This window comes from Gymnoscopelus braueri (genome assembly GCF_963280865.1).
Source record: "Gymnoscopelus braueri genome assembly, chromosome: 15".
Classification (NCBI taxonomy): domain Eukaryota; kingdom Metazoa; phylum Chordata; class Actinopteri; order Myctophiformes; family Myctophidae; genus Gymnoscopelus; species Gymnoscopelus braueri.
Window position 1 is genome coordinate 29,576,825 of NC_137620.1, and position 23,886 is coordinate 29,600,710.

Consider the following 23,886-nt stretch of genomic DNA (forward strand, 5'->3'; position numbering starts at 1 on the left):
TGCTTTGCGACAGTATGCGATCACTACGCAGCGGTAGTCTCGCGTTGTTTTAGACCATGATCGACTCTCTCTGATATGGCGAGAATGCTGCATCTGCACAGTGGTGGTGTAAAGTAACTAAGTACATTTACTTTCTCAAGTACTGTACTTAAGTACAATTTTGAGGTATTTTTACTTAACTGGAGTATTTCCAATGTTCAGTACTTTTACCACTACATCTTAGACAAATATTATACTTTTACTCCACTACAATGATTTGAAAACGTTAGTGACTAGTTAATTTGTAGATTTAGATTATTATTACAAAACATAGACCTACAGTAACCACTTAAATAAGCCCTATGCTTACTTTTACTTTTGGTACTTTAAGTACATTTAGATGCCAATACTTTTGTACTTTTACTCAAGTACATTTTGAATTCCGTACAGAGTATTTCTATATTAGTATCGATACTTTTACTTAAGTAAAAAATGCGAGTACTTTTTCCACCACTGATTGCGTGAGACTCGAGCAGTATTAAATATGAGGTGAGGGCTACGATGTGAGCACGGATTAATATTGAGAGTAAAATGGTAATATTATGAAATACTACGCAATTCCAGGGCGTGCATCAATAAAATTGTTTAATATTTTGAAATAATAAGCACTTGCTTGCTGCTCACACCACAGCCCCACGTCATAGGTCCCTCACTCGGGGGTCTCCAGTCTGCAGATGGACGCCATAATGATGCTATTTGCGCAGCGTTTAAACCGCGCCCATCTGTACGATTACGATAACATGGCAGAAGGTCGAACTGGGGCATACGGACGGTTTTGGCCAACGTTGCTTACTTTAAATTATATACAAGCTCACCTAGAAACCCTACAGTTTAACAATAGCCTGCATTTTATGGAGGACACTGTGGATTGTGGATTTTAGACAAGGCACTTAATCTACTGTCTTTAGTAATACACTAGGGGGCGCAAAGACAACGGATGAATATCTGAAGGTCTTGTCCAAAATTGTCCCACTGCTGTGAACTTATCAGGGGACTGTCTGTGTGTGAGGAGGATCATAACACTCACAGTTCCAGTGTGTGACCTTCTAATCTAGACACATCTGTAGAATACAGGTCACTGAGGTCGGCAGGAGAGATTCTAGGATCAGACACAATCTGATAATTGTGTCTGACCCAGAAAAAAAATTGCCAGTCATGTGTCATGGTTTGAGTGATTATATGATAATTTACTGTAGCCTACTTGTAAGATCACCAGAGTTCGAGTTAATAAACACAGCACTGCTCACCTTAGATCAATGAAGAAGTACAACAAGGAACTTGCTCAATGTCAGGAGCAGGATTGGTCTGATGTTTTTGGTTCCGTCAATACAGTTGAAGCCATGGGCACATACATTTTAAAACGAGTTTTTTTTAAGTGTTGGCTTCTGTGGCTCAATTCTCAAACAGATATCGAATGTGTTTTATTACGCTTTTATGTGTATAACCTGGGTTTGTGTTTACTCGTATTTCTTTTACCAAAATAAAATCATCAAATCAAACCTTTAGGCCAGGGGGTAACCAGAACTGTGGACTCCTGAGTGAGAACACTGGGCACCATTTTATTTCTTATTTTTTCTATCTACATTTATTTTACAAATGAGGGGCCAAATACATATAATAGTTTTTTTTTTTACTATTATATTCAAGGCCAATATTTCTACAAATGGTACAAATGGCTATACCCTGTAATAGTCATTTTAAACAAGAAGTTGAAGGATAAATTAAGGTCTGATAATGATTTACCGTGCATGTTAAAATCATGTATAGTAGGCCTATACTTTATATTATTTCTGAGCATTTTCCAAAGCATACATTTATTCTTCTTTTTTTTGTTGTTGAAAAAAACAGCCAATTTAACATTGAGATGGCCACAAGTTTTAGGTGACCACCAGTGGATCTGTATCACTTTTACTTTACTTGAGTATTTCCATTTCTTGATGGGCTACTTTATACTTATACTCGACAACATCTCAAAGGCAAATATTACTCTTTCCCCCCCAGTTTTTTCCCGAACTTTTTACTTTAGTTACTAATTACTTTGCAGATTTAGAGGATTTATAATTAGTACAATTTTAAATAGCAGATCTACAAGCTCACAATTGGCTATTTTCGAATAGCTGAAGTATAAAAGAGCTTAAGTGGTTAATGATCAATAATTGTAGTCCAATAACATGATATATATGATTCTGTAATGGGTATTCTGCGTAATGAGTACTTTTACTTTTGGTAGTTTAAGTATATTTTGTTGCTAATACCTTTGTGCTTTGACTTAAGTAAGATTTTGAATGCAGGACTTTTACTTGTAACAAACTATTAACTCACACATGATACAGCATAAACAAGTGGAATTAGAAGTGATGAAACAAAACAAAAATTAGCAGACAATTTTGGAATTGGAACACTGATAAATTGGTTCTCTCTCCTGACTGGAGGAAATTGATGACCCACCTGAAAATGTATTTTCTGTTTAAGAGCATTTTCTTATGGGGGTCCCCAAAATGTTTTCAAATGGGGTTCACTGCCTTATATGTATACATTTGGAGGTCCTTGGCATGAAAAGGTTTTAGTGAGTACCACTGGTCTAAGGGAGGATGGGCATGGAGGAAAATGTAACCATTAAGCCAGAAAGGTTGTTCATTCTTTATTGTGAATTAGAAGTAATTTGGTGCATGTCAGATTAGACAAAAGTGTGAAAGTCAGTGGCCTAATTATAATTATGATTCAAGATGCACATATAATTCCATTAAGTAACTCCATTCAGCTACCTGTTATTACCAGAATGATGCAAGTCATTTCAAGTTAACATTCATACTAATACACTGTTAAAAAGTGTGCTTTGTAAAGTTTCTCTTAACAGACTCTTGCACTTGCCCTCCCGTCGCCCCCTTATTCATGGGAAACAATACTGCGGTGTATTTTACATGTCGTCCTGACTAAAGGTAAAAAGAACCTCTGCCTCTAAGCCAAATGCCTAGCTTAAGTCTAGAACGCTTTGTTTTATCTACTATGCAGGGCAGCTGTAAGAGGAGACTGAGGCATGCTTGACAGCTGAGTCAAGGTCCAAATCCTTCCCGTTGATCTGGATCTTCTCCAGGCAGCCTTTCAAGTAGTTGGAGCCCACATAGCCCTCACCCTCACCTGAAAGGGGAACAATAGGGGAAAACATAGAGACAAATGTAATATGTTGTATACAATTAATTGCTAAAGGAATGACCAGGTTTTTGGTACTCTCACCTAAGAGGCCTCCGATGGCAAAACGTCCCTCTTGCATCATAGTCAAATAACCTTTCTGCATGCTCTCTGTAATGATAGACTCCATTTCGTGCTCTGTGGGGTTCTTATATCTCAGAAATTGCACTGAGTCCTTTTGAAAGATTATTGCCAGTCTATTGAAACTGTGTTTCATGATGATTTCATGTTCACCAAATGAGAGTGTGACATCCTGCAAATTCAAGAGAAAGAAAGGCCTAGTTTACTTGTTGCATAAAGCGATCTGTCTGTCTGTCTGTCTGTCTGTCTGTCTGTCTGTCTGTCTGTGAGCAGGAAATCTGGAGCAGTTATGAACAGGCTTACATAAAACTTGGTAGATAGGTTGGTCTTGGGCCAAGAAAGAACAGATTAACTTTTTTTTAAATTTAAGATATCATTTTGGCTTTTTCTGCCTTTATTGATAGTATACAGCAGACTGACAGGAAATGGGGAGAGAGAAGGGGAGTGACACACAGCAAAGGTCGTCGGGATCGGGAATCGAACCCACGACCCACGACACTCTGTCAGGCTGCCTCAGCAGCCTAGGTGCTGCTACGCTGGCCGTCTGGGCCAGATTGACTTTTAACCTAACTGGACAAACATGCACATAACTTGGGCGACCCGATAGCCGAGTGGTTAGATGCATACCACATGGGCTCTAATGGCTGAGTGTGAGTCCTTCTGTACATTATTACACCAGAATACTTGAAAACAATTTATCATGGGCCCAAGAAGAACTGATAAACTGCTCACACCTTTTTGTTGTCAACCTCCAGAGGCCACTTTAGCCCAAAGTTATATTGGCCAAAATGGGATGTGCCCCCAGAAGCACCACAACTGACACCTTGAAGGCAAACTGACACCTTGGTGGAGCTCTGCTCTACTGAGCACGTTCTCTAGATTACTCTTTGGTCGGAAAATTAAATGACGTTTCGGTACCCAGTGAAATGAAATGTACTCCCTCTCTCCCTCTCTCCCTCCTCCTCTCACCCGGCCCCCACTCCCTCTCTCCCTCTCTCCCCCTCCCTCCCCCCTCACTCTACGCCCCGCTCTCTCCCTCCATCCCCATCCCCCTCTCACTCTTCGTCCTTCCCCTTCTCCATCTCTCTCTCCCTGCCTTCCCCTCTCTGACAGAGGGAATGCCCAGTAAATATATGGGCATATCTGTGCACCCGCCACAGACAGACAGACACCGCCAACCTGCCACAACTTCAACTTTGGTTAGTAGATGTTTGCACCTTTGTGTTCTTATTGGCTTCCAGTGTTAACATTAGCGCTTGTCCAGGGGCTCTGATGCTCAGAATGGTCCCATCTATCTGGCTGAAATCTCCCCACATTTCCATCTTGATCTTCGCGTTATGCTGGAATACTAGAGGAAGAAATGTTATTGTATTGAATTAATAAAATTTACCATTTATGTTTGACAGGTCAGTTAGACATTATCCATTTAGCAATTTCCGCCCTAAAAATGTAATCGCCGAAAGCCAGCTAAATTGTTCCCTTAATGTTTCCTCTGTTCCTCTATGATGCTAACCAGGACCATATATCAAATAGGAGTGAAGCTATCCTCTGAGAGTCAAATAAAATACAATGCTAATTCTTTTTTTAATATTGATTCCTCAGTCGTCATGTAAGCATGCCTGCCTTATCTCAGGTGAGTACAGAGCTAGACATTAAACCAGGGGCTATTTAAAGCCTTGCCAAAATCTTATACAATCAAGAGCTCTGTTTCCACCTGAGATGTTGTAGACGGCAAAACCATTGCCAGGGAAGTAGCTGCCAGGTCGGATGTTTTGATAGCAGGGCCAGAGCTCCTCCTCCTCCGTCTCCCAGGGAGTGGTGAGGTTCAGCCAGTTGCCTTCCCGCACACAGGCATCCATCTCCGGCTGTAACTGCAGCGGCGACAATGAACCAGTGACATAGAGTGCAGAGAGTGTATGTATGTGTGAGACACACACACACACACACACACACACACACACACACACACACACACACACACACACACACACACACACACACACACACACACACACACACACACACACACACACACACTGCAAACTGGGTGAACATGCAGTACTGTACCGGGACAATTAGCATCCCCTTGTCAATCAGGATCCCACCGACGGCCATCCGGATCTTTCCCGCAACAAGCTCATCATGTGCTTCTTTAGTGTCCATGCCCACCTCCAAGGCCTGGGACCCGTCCACCTCCAGAGACACAAACTTCCCCTTGCTGGCCATCCCCAGCTGCGTGGAGCAAACACAAAGGCCCAGGACACATTGCAATTATACAGCCAGTTGTAGAAATGTTTGTGGCGACTTTAGCTTAGTTTGATTTAGTTCATTTACACAATAGTGTTGCATAGAAACAAAGTGATGAAAAAAAAACAACAACACAGAAAACGAGAATTAATTACAAATTTATGTTGGTGATAAAAAAAGGCTTACACTATAAAACGTTTAATTACAGGATAAAGACAAAGTATCAGAAATCCTAGATGACATCAAGGTACAACTGCCACATTAAACATTAAACATTAAACGTACACACTCTCCTGTTCAAACTCTGTCCACAACAACATCTCTTGTTCAAACCCTATCCATCTCCTGTTCTGGAATGTGACCTTCACCTTCAAACTTTTCGACCCAAAATTGTATAATTTCTTTGGGGCAGCCTACTGAGAATTGTTGAATGTTGAATGAAAATACGTCCTTGGTTTTCAACTTGACCTTGATTGTGACCTTGGCCTTTTTGATCCAAAAGGTAATCATCTCTTTGGGGCAGCCTGCTGACAATCCATCCATCCATTCTCTATTTTGCTAACAGTCAAAGCTTAACCTTGATTGTGAACTTGACCTTTTCCCGTTTAAACCCAAAGCTTCCTAGTCATTCCTTATTTATTTTTTACCTGCCCATCTTTTCTCAAGTTATCTTGCTAACAAAGATACAGACACAAGCAGACAGGACCGATTGCAAATTCAATACTGTGCCATGTATTGCTGCGTGTAGGGTGAAACATGACAGAAATCATTAGAGGAATATCACATTCATTTTACAGAGCAACTTTGAGTCAAGAATACACAATGACGATAATAATGATAAGTGTTGTTTGGGACATAATAGTATGCATTTTACCAATTTTAAGCTGAGCTTACCCTGTGCCATTGTCCATCATTGATTTTAGGTCCTCCAGCTGCACTAACCAGCATGTTTTCTTTTTTGATCTGCATCACAGGGACACCCTCATGCAGGGACAAGACAAACCAGTCCTCACCATCTTTGGTGTCCCCATAGAAGACTGCACCCTCAGGGTCAAACGTCCGAAACAGAAATGTTGACATATAACTGCGGAGTAGGAAAGAACGGAATACTTTTAGTGCAACAGTTAAGCCTATAGGACTGTGTTGCTTTTCTGGAAATTTTCACTTTGAAATGCAATTATTTTTGGTGAGCTTTGAAAACGTACACAGACGTTGACAATGATCGAGTCGAGTGTGATGGTGAAGGGTGTGGACCCAGGTTCAAGTGTTACACCTGTCCTTGAGCTGCACGGTTGCACAAATCAGGCTTACAGTATGCTTGACATGACATACCTTCTAATCTCAGAGAGGTTAGCTGAGGTCTGGAGCAGAGGCTTCCAGGCTTCCCTCTGCTGGCCAAGGTACATGGATACCCCGCCTGATACCTGGATCTGGATGGCACATATTTCAAAAGGTTTAAACTCTTAATAACAACAATAAATCCAATAAAATTCTTCATCTTCTTGTCCTCACATAGAGGATGTATACTGTTTTGCAATCATGTTTGGTATATGCAGACAGATACAGTGTCTCGCTTTCTAACTATAAGTATTGTAGGCCTATAGACTAGAGTTCACCTCCAATACAGTGAGTATTCAAAAGGATGATGACATGAGAAAATAATTTCTCATTGACAACTGCATCTCATGGCATCAAACAACTGTGTATGAAGCCATGCTGAATGAGCCATGTCAAACTTGAAAACTTTCAAAACATTCAGTTGACTTAATACAACGGGCGGTATGCTACAGCCAAATGTAGGTGAAGCATGATCAATGTTGATCATCCCCTCCCACTGGGCCACTGTTGGAGCAAAGTCCTGCTGAACTGGCTAGTGATTACAGTGGTCTGAGGGTCAGGCCCACTGACAGCAATTTTGGGTGGGAGGAAAACGTTTTGGGTAGAAATGTCCGCAGGTCAATCTCACCTCTCGATCTTACAAGGCAAACAAGTATGGGATTTCTGGTGCTGTACAGAAAAAGAAAAAAAACACTTTGCCAGCACATAATATGTTTGGTTCTTTGATTGATGCACCTCCTTCTCAACCAGATACAATACTCACAACCCTGACATACATGCAGAGACACTGACATGGGAATGAAGTAGGTTCACGTTACCATGAACGAGCAGCTGTTTGTTGTAACTAAACAGGCATGTTGGAACCAGTCGGTACAGTTCTCTAATGTAATCGCCCATCCTGGTGGGATGCATATTATAAAAAAAATCTGCAGCTGCATCGCAAAACTGATGCAAGGTTCAGCACTGGAAGTGTAAGTGGCTTGAGGAAGAATTATACTACATTGCCATTATGTTTGTTTATATCTAACCTTTACATTTAACCATCACTTATAGTACATTATGATAGACATGATATTGTGTTGCTTGTAGGAGCCAAGATGTCTCCGCTAGGCCTGATAGCTATTGTTTTGGTTCAGCCTGTGTTGTTATGGTTCAGATCCCTGTGCTCATCGGCAGAACTACCGTACCACCGACATGAGTGTTATTGTACTTCTCCCCATGCTATGTACATAATGTACATTAAAGCATATCTATCACCACCTATAATATTGTCCTCCTCCTCTTGCCTCATCAATTACTGATTGATCCAGAATTCCACGACAGGCTGCAGCATATGGGGACTGACTGCATCTTCAATGGTAAATCCTGGGTGAAAGCCATGAGAGCCTTTCGGAGTGTATCAGCAGCACTATTGAAGAGGTTTCTATCAACTGGGCCGGAGACATTTGAAGAAATAGAACACTACCTGGCCTCCATCACACTGGCCAACACTGGGTAGATAACTCCATTATTCCTACACTTCTGATGAGACTTTTGAGGATGATGTAGACCAGGATGTTGGGGAAGAGAATTTTGAGGCTGCCAATCAGGATATCTAAGAGGATGTGGTGGGCGTTTTTTTCTGATCCTGATTATGAGTGGGAGCATTCAGATGCTTAATTTAGTTTATTATCATCTTTAAAGTGGTTGATTTAATCACCACTTGACCTTTTAGCAAGTGAAAACAGCAGAAAAACAGCATTATAGGACAAGCGGATCAAAAGTAAAATGTTCGCCATGGCGTTCAGTGGCCATCTTGGATTATGCAAATTACAAGAGTTGCCCAAATGGCAACTTTGGGCAACCAAGCCAGAATTGTTCTAGGACACCATATCCTATATTAAAATTGGCTTAAGGGAGGACCGGCCGGCGGGCGGACCGGCCGGCGGGCGGACCGGCCGGCGGGCGGACCGGCTGGCGGGCGGACGCCCAAATATGGAGTGTGTTGTCTAACCTCAATGAGTCGTCATGGCATCAGGCGCAAACAAATCAGTCAGCTCCATATATAATAATAATAATAATAATAAACTTTATTTGTATAGCACCTTTCATGACATGAAATGCAGCTCAAAGTGCTTTACAGAGATATGGGCACAAAAGGGGACATGCCCATATATGGGCATTTACTGATGACATCAGGGATCTCCATATATGGGCATATCAGTCGGATTGGCGGTGAGACGTAGGTCTGAGGCCACGTAGCGGCCCGAACCTCTAGTAGTGAATACAAATTAGAAAAAAGACTTCATCGAAAATGAATAAAGGTTTTTGATTAATACCAAGTAGTCATGTGACCTTTGCCCCGTGGAAATAATAGTAATAAAACGCAATAATGTAATGCTGGTAACGTCCCATGTGTATTATATTATTATAATCATCATCATTATATTATTATTTTAATTTTTATCTTCCTTTAGTTTTTTTTATCTTTTTTACATTTTTATTCCTCGCCAGGCCAGGTTGCCTACCCAGGGCCCGCAAAGTTTGGAAGGCAGTCATAGCTGCCTAGATCAGTGTTTATCAACCCTGGCAAACGTCCCAATTTTGGGCCGGGGCTACTGCTGAGGGTGCCGCGCCGTTTGAAGAAGGGTTGAAAAAAAAAAAAAAAAAAAAAAAAAATATATATATATATATATATATATATATATATATATATATATATATATATATTTCTTTTTTAGAATAATAATAATCAGGCATAGAAACAGCCCCGAGGTGAAAAGGGTGACAACATGCTGTTTTTTTTCGGGTCAGGTGTCACACTATTGCCCTATTTGGATTCAAAACGGCTAGTGGAAGCTGAAAAGCTACAAGTTTGCATGTCTGAATATGTGAATAATGCAAAAACAGAAATATTTGTTTGCATTTGCTTTTTTTCTCCCCCATATATTTTCATAATAAAAAAATGCGTATCGTATCGTATCGAAATCGTATCGAAGTTGCGTGCCCAATATCGTATCGTATCGTGAAATTAGTGTATCGGCACACCCCTAGTGTGTGTGTATATACTGTATATATACCGTATATATATATATAATTATATATATATATATATACACCGTATATCTAGGTGTGCCCTGGGATCTTTTGGCTATGCCAGGTGTGCCTTGGCACAAAAAAGGTTGATAAACACTGGCCTAGATGACCCCCACCCCCCCTCCCACAGCCGCAGCTAGAATGCACAACGCACATACAGTGTTTTAATGGAAACAATGTTAGCCCTGTTATTTGCAAAGTTAAACACAGTTTTCCCATTTCAACATAAAACCATTATAATGAGCTGTAATGTGTCTATTTAGAGCATCATTGTTACACAACTCCCATATGTTCATATTATTTGGCTTGTATATTTTCAACATTTCATATTCATTTGACATAATTGAAATGGTGCAGACCAGTGGCCAATATGCCATTTTCTACAAAATGTCAAAATTCCCGCTAATAGACTGGCCCGATTCCTCAGCTCTCTTTTCTATTTACCATACCATTCAAAAACATCTCAACTACAATGAGGGTAGATTGCGCAATATGTTTTTTAGATTAGCAGGCTAATCCTGTTCAAGACATGGGTCACATATCTATCAACTACACACTAATAATGGCACGATAAAGCATGTGTGCTCACATACCATCCCTTCTGCCTCCGCTCTCCATTGCAGAAGAATAAGGCTCAAAGAGATCAGCAGTCGACCTGTAATCGTTTTCAACGCAGCCATTCTTCAGTTTATTCAGCCCCAGGCTTACCAATGTCCAGTCTCTTGAGCCCTAAGGGGGTCCACTCAATCCAAACTAGCCTGAGGCAACAGTGGTGGGACAAGCTTAGGTGCTTGGCACTTGTAGGCAACTGCCACAGAGCAGAGGGCAAACAATGCAATGGTCAGTGCAACACTTATCGATCCCTGATATAGTTCATGTTTGCATCTGTCTGGATGTCTGAGGAAAGGGTAAACAAATAAAGAGAGAGAGAGAGAGAGAGAGAGAGAGAGAGAGAGAGAGAGAGAGAGAGAGAGAGAGAGAGAGAGAGAGAGAGAGAGAGAGAGAGAGAGAGAGAGAGAGAGAGAGAGAGAGATGCAGAGAGAGAGATATGCAGAACAAAACCAATCAAGGATAATTATGGCTGTGCATTACAATAATTGTGCTTTCAACATGTTGTTTCACTATTGCCTGTGTGCAATGGGAAATGTACTGTACAGTGCTATTACCGTCTGTGTACATAATAGGCTATAAGTGTAATGATTCACATTTGTTTACACATATTGCCCTTATCAGCCGATGTATTTATCCAAAGTACATTTACTGTGTCAATTCTTTGTAATAATGTTGTTACTCAGTGTAATGCACCAACCCAACCTCACAGAGGCAATTTTGCATGTGCAAACATACCTGGTAATAAAATAATTATGATTATGATCTTCTAATTCTAGAAAAGAGTACTTTATATTATGCCATGTGTAGTATAAGCAGACAAAGTTTTACAATGTCACCAGTCTCTAAACGATCTCTGTTTCTGGGCACAGTATATTGGACATTTCTGCAGGCTGGTTGAGTGACCCATCAAACCGTTGGTGTCTGTTTACCCATCACTCTGGACCCTTGAATGTTCACTGCAGGCTATGACTCAGTTTGTGTGTATACGTGTGTGTAGATGTGTGTGTGTGTGTGTGTGTGTGTGTGTGTGTGTGTGTGTGTGTGTGTGTGTGTGTGTGTGTGTGTGTGTGTGTGTGTGTGTGTGTGTGTGTGTGTGTGCGCGTGCATGCGTGCGTGCGTGCGTGCGTGCGTGCGTGCGTGCGTGCGTGCGTGCGTGCGTGCGTGCGTGCGTGACAGAGGGAGAAAGCGATGAGTAAGAAGCTTATAAAAGTAACACACACACACACACACACACACACACACACACACACACACACACACACACACACACACACACACACACACACACACACACACACACACACACACACACACACACTCTCTCTACTCTCCGTTGGCAACATTCCTATGACACAATCATCTTCCAGGAAGGCCACTATGATGCTGGGAATGGTTTGACACGTGAGTGTGCACACGTGCACACTCACGCACGCACGCACGCACGCGCGCGCACACACACACACACACAAACACGCGCGCGCACACACACACACACACACACACACACACACACACACACACACACACACACACACACACACACACACACACACACACACACACACACACACACACACACACACCTTTGTGTGTGTGTGGGCTTCAGGGTTTAAAGTCAACATGTCACATTTACTTAATCTTGCACCAGAACAAAAAACTAATCTTCGACATTCAACGTTGGATGTTTAGTAATTTCATTTGGATAGGTTAATCAATTGCAACTCACAGAATTGAGGTTTATTATCATACTAACTAACATTAACCCTAGATTTATTTTCTCTATTACAGGTTTGTGACATTTAAGTTAAAACTGACAATCATAAAACCATAAATACCTCATTTCCTTACACAATTTATATTACCATAACAAGTGATGATGGATTTAGAAAACATACATCTGGTTGGAGACACACTTTAGTTTCTTGTCAATGATAAAGAAACAGAAAAGAGAAGTCATCCAAGATAGTCTAGTAGCAAAGGCCCTCAGATGTTGAGGTACCCCTTCCTGAGTTAGAATAAAACACAACCATGATTTTTCTTATCTTTAGAGTCTCCCATTAATTAAATGGATTGTTGTGAACTTTTATTTTGGGGCAAAATTATTTTTTATTTATAACAAAAGAGCCAAATTAGGCCAGTCCAAATAGGGGAAAGCTGACAAGAAAGCCTACAACTTGAGAATTCTCATTCATACAGTATCTTCATCAGATTTGCTGAGCTATGAACCAGGTGTCTGCCCTACATCACCAAAAAGTCAGAATTGTACTTTTGTGGTGATAGGAAAAGAGGCCCCCTTTACTTTCCTGTCAAATATGCTGTTACTGCATTGCCTAGGATGTTATTAAATGATAACCAGTGGTTGTATGGAGATATCTAGGACTGTTTTATTTCAAATGAGATTTCTTTAGACTTACCCCTCCCCTGAAAAAGACAAATTAGGTAATTCTGAATGGGAGTTGACATAATAATAAGCCATGCATAAATTGATGATGTCATAATTCCTTGGGAGGGTAAGTCCAGATGGCTGTAGTACTTCACCAAACCATCAGAATATGAAAAACCCAATCATGTAAAGTTTATCTAAAGTTACTAAAACATCAAGATATATGGCATACATAGAATTATGTTTGCATGTACATTAATGTACAAAATGTACAAAAAAAGTACGATTTAAAATCAGTATCTCCTACCTAAATCCGAGATCGAGCTTGTCTTGATATGACCAATTAATACAAGTAATATAATAATAATAATAATAATAATAATAAGGGTAATAATAATAATAATAATAATAATAATAATACACTAAGTCTGTCCATATGGAAGTTTAAAAAATCAGGCTCTGGCAGCAGCCAAGGAATCTTACAATGTTACTCCCCCAGACCCACCCTCCAGGACCAGTGCACCCATCCACTCTCCTCCACCTACCCCTATCCCAGGAGGCTGCAACTTGTCACCCCAACCCATCCCTCCCTCTTGTGCACAGCCACAGCATGTCTCCTACCTGGAGGCAGCCTAACACCACCACCCTACCCCTCATCATCACTGGGGAGATTTGAGAGACTGGTCCTGCAGTCTCCCAATGACACTTTGACTGGGTGAGTCTAGGGTCGAACCAGCGACCTTACAATTCCCAGATTCCAATACCCACTATGGCCGCCCTTGGGCCTTTACAGGATCACAACACCCTGCAGTTTGCATACTATAAAAGGTGTGGGTGACGCCTTTATCTACCTGCTCCACAGAGCCTACACAGACATGGACTGGTCACGTAGCACTCTGAGAGTGACATGTTCTTCGACTTCATCAGCATCTTTAATACCATCCATCCAAAGCAGCTGAACCAGAAGCTCTCAGTGATGCAAGTGGCTTGGTTGCCAGGATTACAGTCACCAACACTGGTGCTGATTGATTGATTGATTGATTGATTGATTGATTGATTGAACACTTTATTAACAGTTTGCAAAAAGTACAGCGGTACGATTATACAATGATGCTGAAAGGATAACATAAAAAGCCCTGAGGGCTTGTTTCCATTGTGGTCCTATGTATTCAATTCATCAAGCAAGGTGCTCCCCAATGAACTGTGCAGTCACCCTTCCTGTTCACCCTCTAAACTTCTGTATTCACGGATGACAATAAGGAGGATTACAGAGCCCTGGTGGTGAGCTTCATAGGGTGACAACAATCACCTTCAACTCAACATTGGAAAGATCATCAACATGTTTGAATGGGATTGAGTTAGGTCCTGTATCAATATGGATTACATACCCCCTCAAAAACACTTGATAATGGATATAGATCTTTTAAGTCTTAGACAATGTTAACTAATAAGGATTTTGACTTAAAACCTTTCGATTTGGTATATATCAAAAAGTATGTATGTTATTTCTCCATGGAAATGAACTTCTACAGTATAATTTCTGCCCATTATATTACAGTTTAGAGGCTTACAGTACTTTAGTGAAATTATCAACAAACCTTTCATTAGTAACCTGACTACTCGCAAGTTTGAGCAGGATCAGAGCTTGTCTTGAAAAGCCAGACAGCACTATGTTGCTAAGCTTGCACCCTCCAGAAAGATCTCTTTCTGAATGTATTGGGAGTATGACTTCATCCACTGATTTAACCACTTTTGCCTTAAATACATTTCCACAACAATTAATTTAATGAAAAAACAACAACAACATTGCTGTGTTTTGTTTGTAATCCAGCTCAAAATCGGAGGACCCCTCCTGCTTGACAAACATTCAGTCTTTCTTTGTAAAACATTCTGTTTTAGTCATTTTAGATCAACTTGACATTGTTGGTTTATTCATTTTTGGATAGTTTAGTGAGTATGAATGAGCATTCTTAAGTTATAGGTTTTCTTGTCACCTTTCCCCTATTCGGACTGGCCTAATTTGGCTGTTTGTCAGAGATTGGGGTAGGTCAAAACAACAAATTTAGCCCCTAAATAAAAGTTCACAACAATCCATTTCACTGGGAGACCCTAAAGATTAGAAAAAACATGGTTGTGTTTTGTTCTAACTCAAGGGGTACCTCAAAAACTAAGACATTTTTTGAGGACTTGCTGCTGGACTAGTAGGCGATGATGACATTCTTCTGGATAAGAGCTGTGCATGATACTGTGGTTCTCATTTAAACCACTGAGTGTCACTAGTGAGAGGCTGTTCACACAACACTTCAAGGAATACAAGCGGTCTCTAGTCTAGCTCTACAGTATATTGCTGGCAGGATATTACATACCATTCAGGGGAAAAAAACATCTGCATGAGTGGACCCACAATGGAGAAAATGCCTAAAAATGTCTCCAGCTTTTATGTTGTGCTGTCTCTCACATTACCTAGGATGGCACCCATGGAAGCGTAACCAACGACTAGTCCTGAACCATAACCAAGAGGTGCAATTCATGCATCAAATCTAATCTAATTCTGAAGCCATGGGTGATGCGGGTTGGAGACCTGAAGGCAACTCATCTGCACAAGGTCCAGATTTCCTTGCTATGTCCCCGATTCTAGATAAAACTGCACACCAGCAGATAAATAAAAATAAAACACGAGACAGGACCAAAGCATATTCTGTTGGGTCATCAGGTTAATACTTTATTTTGTTTGATTTGCAGCAAAGAGAAAGAAAGGGAGACGGAAACAAGAGGAGAGAGAATGTCAGAAAAGAGACTACAGACTTTGGGATAGCTGTGGCTACAAGCCTTTGTATCAAATCTAAAGACAAATTCGTCAGGCAACATTAAAACATCTTTTAAAAATAACATTAACATATTTGTGTGGGCTCTATATGGCACAGTATTATCCTAAACATGTACACAATACCAAACAGTTTAGCCACACCCCTACATCTATGACCAGCTTCATAGCAAACTAAGCCACAAGATTTATCTCCAGATCATGACATTTTTCAAGAAATCGCTCATTTACCAAATCAAATTTCTTATGCCATAACAAGGCACCTTAGCAGTTGAAATCTGGCAGATCCACATCTGACTATAGATAATTATCATTTAAATATCAAAGCAGAGGCACATTCATTTAAACTAAACATACAGTAAATGTTTGTATATAACCACCAGATTCCAGTCCAGTCACTACAATACGTCGATTTGCATGCTGTTGGTCTGTATGATAACCATGACGGCAAACTATGGCATAAGAAATGGTCCAAAAACACAAATGTTAATCTACGGGAATGCCTTCCGATAGTGTTTGGAGACAGCAAGGCTTGGCTGGAGAGGTTTACACTGTTAAAAAAAAAGAAATCGGCCCATATATTCCCACGGGTTATGTTGCTTAGGCAGATTTATTTTGGTTTTCGTATTCACACATGCAGACACACTCATTCACAAATACATACACACGGGCACACTCGCAAAAGTCTTGTAACCATACACAAGAGACTGAGCCCCTAGTTTCACACTCCTAAACTAAACAGCGCCCCAGTGCGATCACGCACGCACACGCACACACACGCGCACACAGACACACACACACACACACACACACACACACACAGGTGTACTTACATACTGTAATTAGGAGTTGGTGCAGTGTGTTAGTACTGTATGTCTTGTAGTGAGGAGATAACTTAGACAGCTCTTATATACTGTAGTGATTGTGACAAACATACGATGCAGCTAATTTCAGTTTGAGACTGAAAATTCAGAACAATAATGAAAAAAGAAAAGGAAGAAAAACAACTTAAAAGATCTGGAAGGTTGAGAGGCCAAAAAGTGTAAAAGGTAAGAAGACACAAAAGCTGTGCGTGTGTCAGACTTTCAGAGGATATAAACTGTTAGGAAGCAAGTGTTGCTCATGCTTTGTGGATAGATACAGAAACCCAAGTTTATTGACATGTTCCTAGGACTACTGTATATATGCATACCAGACATTATAACGGTTCTTAAACAGGTTATTTGTTTCAAATAACAAAGGAACTGAAACCAATCTACATTTAATGCAGTTGTACTTCATTAACCTCATGACTAAATTTACATTCATATGTGTAGTGTCTGTGTGTAGTGTAACCCCCACCCCTCTTTTCTTTCCCACACTGAAGCCACTTCCAACCAGTAAAAGGGGGCTAAACAACATGAACAAACGACATAGTGTAACTGTAACAAAACAAAACAAAAAATAACGGAGATAACATTACACGTAACAAAATAAAAGGCCCAGGGGGCATTCAGGGAGTTCTGACCACCACTTGTTTCTTCCAGCCCTATCCTAGCAAATTACACCATTCCTCTTCTACAAAAAGCAGAAAAGAAGGAAATGGTCTAGACTCTTTCCAACGGCCCCTCGGTGAGAGGGCTAGGACAGGCATTTTTTTGTCCGGAAAGTTCGTTCTGTAGGAGGTTCTGACTCGGACCCCTGACCTTTCTGTGCCCGATCCATTTTCTTTCCCTAACCAGAAATAACTCAATACCCTGAATCCATTTTCTCTCTTTCCTTCCTTGCTCTCGCTTTCTTCCTGGCCAAGGAAACAGAGTGTGCCTTTGGAAGAGGAAAAGGCCACTGAAGATGGAGGTTGAATGATTTTTATTATTTTCTCTCTTTTTTTTCTCTCTCTGAAGGAAAATGAGATGAAACCTGGAAGTGCAATGGTCTATTAGCCTACGATTCTTGCCCAGTGGCCAGCTACATGTCTGGAGCAGCTACGAGTGTTGATATTATTATCCCCTTTAAGTAACCAAGTGCTATTTTTTTTCCTATTGTGCAGATAAGGTAAAAACTAAGGTGAATGCTAGGCAAATCCTACAGAATGTCATCTGGCCACAAGGTCATGGATTAGTCGAGACATTAGAAGCTCAGAGGACCTTTTGTTGTCATGGATTTAAATCCAGCCAAAATACTAATCATCGCTATCATTCAGTTCTGTTTTTTATTTATTTTGGGGACATAAAGGAATCACTTCTAAATGCACTTCAATGCACTGACCTACTGTAGCTAGTAGTCCAACTAGCGTAGGAATGCTGTGCGCGCCTCAGAACCATTATGGAATGATCAGCGCTTAGATGGCATACTCCAGCCATTCATGCACGTACTCCCGCAACGCACACGAGGATAAGCATACACACATACACACACACACACACCCAGCAACACAAATAACTGTGTAAGCCCAATTCTGCATGCACACATTCCTATATACTGTGCATGTATGTACTCACATACAGCTTTCACAGACAACACGGAATACACCAGTATTTTGACTCATTCACTCACTTTCTCTCTCTCTCTCTCTCTCATACACACACAGTCAAAAAAGTCACATGTGCACAATGCGTTGTTTAATGCTCTGCCTCCAAGTGTGTTGAGAAAGGATTTTCTGTCTCATCCCTTTCCTTGCCTACACAAGCCTTCCCAGAAGAGCTTTTATACTCATTATGCGGCCACTATAAAGGGAAGCAGACTGAACTAATTTTTCACAGAACACACACCCTGTTAGCAGTTCTTATTCTTATATTATAGATAATATCATAAAGAGTCCGAGAGGGAGGTTAATCAAGCTCTAGAACTACAACACTACAGAAAGACAGGAGAAACACAGAGAAAGGTGAACAGGAGGAAAGAGAGGGGAGGTAATGATACGTCACTGTAATGTTTGTGTCTCCTCCCCTTTTTCCTTCGCTCTTTCTCCTCCCTTCACCCTCTCTCCTGATTTCATGCGTAGCTCTGATCTCTACTGAACAAAAGAGAGGCAGGGGGAGACCGTGCGAGTGTACACACTAAGCCAACAAGCTCAGAAACCCCTAATCCACGACAGGCCAGGTCCTCTTTGACATATAGTATATTCCTCATTTACGGTGCTTCTGCATCCTACGGTTTACTGCTGTTGCCATCCCGCTGTTTCCTGCCACTGCTGCTGCTGCTGTTATAGAGGTTAGGATTGGCCACAAAGGGATGAGACGCAGCACTCATGTAGGGACCAGCGGCAGCCGCTGCGGCTGCGTAGTTGAAGATCGCAGGCAGGAAGGGCAGCGGCTCCACCTTGTCCCCTCCAGGCGCCATCATGTTCAGAGCCATGGGGAGAGCGGCCAGGTTATAAGGGTAGGCCAGCAGCTGGGGCGCGTAAAGCAGCTGGTAGGGGTCGGGGTAGAAGGGCAGCTTGGCCAGATCAACGCCACTGGGGACCATTACCTTCCCCAGTGGCCCAAAGGGAAGAGCTCCCGCAGGATAGGACGACATGAGCATGTGGTCATCCTGCCTCTTCCCAGAGCGGTATCCACCTGGTACGATGAGGGGCAGGGGAAAGTCCTGTATGGGGTAGCCCATTGAGTTGGCCTCCCCCTGTTGGGAGTCCGTGGAATAGCCTGTGTCCTGGTGCTCAGTCTCAGTCTCAGGTGGCGGTCGGGCCCGGGGGAGCAGAAGGGCATGGGCAGAGGGGCGGTCGCCGGTGCCAGCTGCACCAGTGGGCAGTGAGAGCCTGTCTAAGGCCTGTAATGGGTGGTGGGCGTTCTGCCGGCGTTTGACTTGAGCTAAGAGGTCCATGGCTGTGGGGCACTGGCAAGGTGATTTGGGACGGGGCCTGGGTGATGGGGGTCCATTAATAATAGTGGTTTGAGAAGTGATGTGCTGGGGGGACGGCACAGGGCTAAGAGGCTCCTCTTTAGGGACCAGGAGAGTAACCTCCTCCTGTCGGGGGTGGGCTGCACTACTCATTTGCTGGGCCAGTTCTGCCTTCTCCCTTTCTCTTTCTCTCTCTAGCTCTATCTCCCTCTCTCTCTGTCTCTCGATCTGCCTCTCTTTTTCTCTCTGCCTCTGCATCTCTTTCTCTCTGGCTAGTATAGAGGACATAGTGAGGTCTTGTGCTTCGGTGGGAGAGGGGCTCCTGGGCAGGGAGCTGGGGACTCTAAGATCTTGAACAAAAGGCGGTTCCTCATAACCTACGGGGAGGAATGTGCCATTCCCTACCTGCCTGTCTCTATCCATAATGACACCTTCCCGTTTCATGATTCCCGCCTCTGGGCTGGGAACAGTTGTCATGGAAACAACAGGAGCAGCAGTGGTTATTCTGGTCTGTGAGGTCATGGGCATGTTCGGAGAGGTGATAACAGGTGCCATGACATGTGCAGGGCTAGGTATTCTGTGGATTTGGCTGTCTAGGCTCTTCTTCCTGTGGGTCCGGTAATCCAGACATTCAGAGCTGCTCATGACCAACACACTCTGGAGAGTGGGGGTTGAGGTGGGTGCGGGAGGAGTGAACTCAGGTTTGGTGGGTGTGAGGTTAACTGGGCTATCTAACAGAGGCTTTATCATAATCTGTGGGCTGGGTTCTCTTTCAGGACCCGTTGTTTTTAGTTCTGGCTGATCAGTCTTGTCACAAGATTCTGATAATGTTTGCTCCTCTCTAAGCTGGATGGGAGGGTTTTCACACTGCTGGGTTTCTAAACAGTCATCGCCACAGGGTGGCTCTGTTGTTGAAAAGCTGATAACTGAAACTGACTGAGCGGTAGTGGGAGCCTGGTCTTTTTCAATGTCTTTGCTAACAGTGTCGACCACCGTCTCTGCATCTTTGGGCTGTGATTCAACCTCCTCCCTCTCTCTTTCTGGGGAACTGCTTAATTCATGACGTCGAATGTGTCGTGTGAGCGCCGAGGATGTCTTGCACACCTTGTGACACTGTGGACAGGTGTGTCTGGCTAACGCTCTCCTGCTAAGAATACTTGGACTGGAGGTGGCCCTCGCTACCCTTCCCGCTTTCTCCTCATCCTCCCTTAATGTTTCTGCCACCCCAGCGCCAGCCCCGAACCCATCGCCTGGTTCATTAAGTGCCATTTTGGGTGGTAAGGAGACGGCCTCGGGGGGCTTGGGATGCTGGGCTCTCTGATGATCCTCCAGCTTTTCTCTGGAGGGGAACGTGGCTCGGCAGAAGAGGCAGACAAACTCAAGCAGGTGGCTCAGTTCGTGTTTGTCTCGTTTTCTTGGGCTGGAGAACCAGCGTCCGCACGTGCCACACTCTGCTGCGTTCCCGTTAGTCCAGGGTCGGCGCTTTATTCCCCCAGGAGTGGCTGAGGTAGATGGAGGAGGCTTTGGGGAGCACAGAGGAGGGGAGGAAGCCTTGGAATGAGCTGCCTCAGTGCTTGCCTCACGGGCATCTTTGCTTGTTGCTCTGGAAGGGACAGTGACATAATCTATCATTTTTCTGCCCTCTTTTTCCACTTGAAGTTTTGATTTCTCCTCAGCCTCCCCTGCCTCTTCATTTTCGCCCTCAACCTCTTCCCCACACGCCTCGTCCGCTTCCCCGTCCTCTTCCTCACCGTGCCTTTTCTCCGTCTCCTTACTGACGTGGTTCATGAGTCTCTCCGCCCGCCTCATCAGCCGGAGGGAGCGCTTGTACTGCAGCTTCCGCTGCCAGTTCTTGGCCCTCTGGAAGTGTGCTTGGGCCTTCCTCTTGGGTTTGTAAGCGTAGTAAGGAAGCCACAAGTCCTCTCCGTCGTGGTCGCTCTCCCCTTGCTGACGCACCTCCTGGCGGAAGTAGTATTCCCTCACCTCACTTACTTTGTCAGGGCATTTGGAAATCTTTTTCCTGACCTCACCCCCAGAGCCGCCTCCTCCTTCCGGTTCTTTCTCGGCGCCCAGGCTGGCAGAGCGGTGGGCACGGTGCTTGTGGTGATGGTGGTGAGAATGAGTGTGGCGCGGTTCCTTGGCATCCGGTGGAGACGTGACTTCGCTGCGCTTGCCTTTCGGAGGGGAGTGGCTCTTGTCCCTCCTGAGGTCAGTCTCAGAAATGCTGCGCTTGACCATGGCCTCCTCGCCGATACGCACCGTAATCTGACACAGCGGCCCTGTCCCTTTGACCTGCGAGCCTCCCGATGCTGACAACTGCTTGGCAGTGGACATGTCACTCTTGCTGCGGGACCTGCGCAATTTGTGATGGGATCTGCCTGTTTCTGCATCCTGTCTGCCTCTCTGACCCTCCTCTGTGGTGTCTGAACTGTCTCTGGACCTCTTTCTATGGCTCCCTGTGCTCTCCCTTTGTTTTCTGTTTAACCTTGAAGTGGAGCTGTGAGATGTCTGACTGTCACTGGTTTCGGGGGAGGGGCTGTTCACGGGGCTTTTATCACTACCAGAGGCCACTTGGTTGCTATGGACGATGACTGAGGATGACAATGCTTTTCCATGGACAATGACAGAGGGTTTTGTGTGGCCATACGTTATCACAGAGGACATGCCCGCCTCTGTGCCCCTACTGCTTTTGGGAGATTTGGTTTTGCTGCTACTGGACATTTTGAAGCTGCCTTCTCTTCTCACCTGCTCTAGCTCAGGGGCCTCTCTCTCATGTTTTCTAACTTCGAGCGTGTCTGTTTGGGGGAGGGGGGCTAGCGTGGACAGGTCCCCGTGTTCTGCTCCCATAGAAACAGGGAAGCCATCGAGGAAGGCATCTGGGTCGGGCTTCATACTCTGAGGGGGGGCCCCACTAATGAGGCTCTGGAGGTCTCCAGTACCCAGGCCGCAGTCCAGGCCCAGAGACAGGGGGATGGAGGGTGAGTCAGGGGGGGGCAAAAGGAGGCCATTTGGCAGGCCATCGCTGTAGGTCTTATAGGGTCTCTTCTGGGAGCGCATGGGGAGAAGGCGGTAGAGCTTCAGGGCATTAACTTTCTGCTTGTAGCCACCATTGGCAGTCTTCTCACTGGAGATGAGCCCGGGGTTGATGCCATGAATGGTCTTCTGGTGGGTTTTGAGGTTGTAATAGGTTGCAAAGGCGTCCCAGCAAAAGATACACTGATATCGCCGTTCCCCTGTGTGCCACACTTCATGCTTTGTGCGGTACTCGGCCAGGGCGAAGACCTTGTCGCAGAAATGGCAAGGGTACTTGCGGCGCCATGAGTGCACGTTGGAGTGACGCTTCAGGCTGGATAATGTCATATATGACCGCTCACACACAGAGCAGAAATAGATGACATTGCCGTCTACCACCTTCACAAAATGGTTCTCATCTCCCCCCAGCAGCTCAGCGGCTGCTGCATCATCACCTTGGATTCGTGCCAGAATGCTCCGTGCCTTCTTTCCTGGCCTTGCCTTGCTGTCTATTGCTCCCCCTGCTCCTACAATGACTCCTCCCTCCACCCTTACCTCACCCTCTTCCAGCGGCTCTTCCTTGGGCTGGACAGTGAGTGAAGGAGGGCCCAGGCTGTTTGACGCTAGGCCCGGGGCCCCGCAGGCGGCCTCGTGGGACTGCAGTCTCTTGCTGTGGATGAATGCTTTGCCACAATAGCGGCAGCTGAGGGCCCGGCTGCCGCGGTGCAGCCGCATGTGGACTGTCAGCGAGGAGGCAGCGCTGAAGAGCCGGTGGCACACCCCACAGATCAGCTCTGGTTTCAGACTGTCGGTGGGGGACAAGGAGGACGAGTGGGGGGGAGCGGTGAGAGTCTCAGAGGGGGGAGGAGGAGGAGGTGGCTGTGGAGGTGGGAGATGGAGGGTAGGCGGATGAAGTTTCGGTCTGTGGGGGCTTCCCACCTTCACACCTGGCCCTCCTGTTATTTTTTCCTTTCTTTCTGCGTCCCCACTTCTCTGGCCCGGATAGGCTGCGTTGCCCAGGTTGAAAAGAATCTGGGCAGTCTGAGAGGGCGACGCTGTGCCATTAGCCACCCTGTGCCTCTCGTCCCACCCATCGCCTGTATAACAGCCTCCAGTTGGCCCATTGGAGGACCTGGAGGCCAACCTGTTGAACTGATTCTCTGGACTGACTTTGGGGGAGCACTTCAGAGGAGGTGGGGATTTGATATCCCTCCTGACGAGCGTGTTAACAGTCATGGGAGAAGAGGAAGAGGAGGGTGAGGAGGAC

At 44.1% G+C, this 23,886-nt stretch overlaps 2 protein-coding genes across 3 annotated transcripts in view; both read right to left on the reverse strand.

Moving 5' to 3' along the window:
• Positions 1–3,043: 3,043 nt before the first annotated feature.
• Positions 3,044–12,421, reverse strand: shbg (sex hormone-binding globulin; the record flags this gene model as incomplete). The annotated part of the gene is made up of 10 exons (XM_080450890.1): positions 3,044–3,177; positions 3,274–3,481; positions 4,527–4,657; positions 5,024–5,180; positions 5,377–5,541; positions 6,451–6,640; positions 6,889–6,986; positions 8,412–8,521; positions 11,909–11,964; positions 12,417–12,421. 10 exons carry the CDS (start codon positions 12,419–12,421, stop codon positions 3,044–3,046), a joined length of 1,254 nt encoding a protein of 417 aa, XP_080307016.1.
• Positions 12,422–16,717: 4,296 nt separating this feature from the next.
• The window catches only part of zbtb4 (zinc finger and BTB domain containing 4), a 21,874-nt gene continuing 14,705 nt past the window's right edge, over positions 16,718–23,886 (reverse strand). For both annotated transcript variants that reach the window (XM_080451295.1, XM_080451294.1), the window contains exon 2: positions 16,718–23,886. This exon is cut by the window's right edge and continues 699 nt beyond it. In XM_080451295.1, coding sequence (XP_080307421.1) covers positions 18,918–23,886 — 4,969 coding nt within the window. In that variant the 3' untranslated portion in view covers positions 16,718–18,917.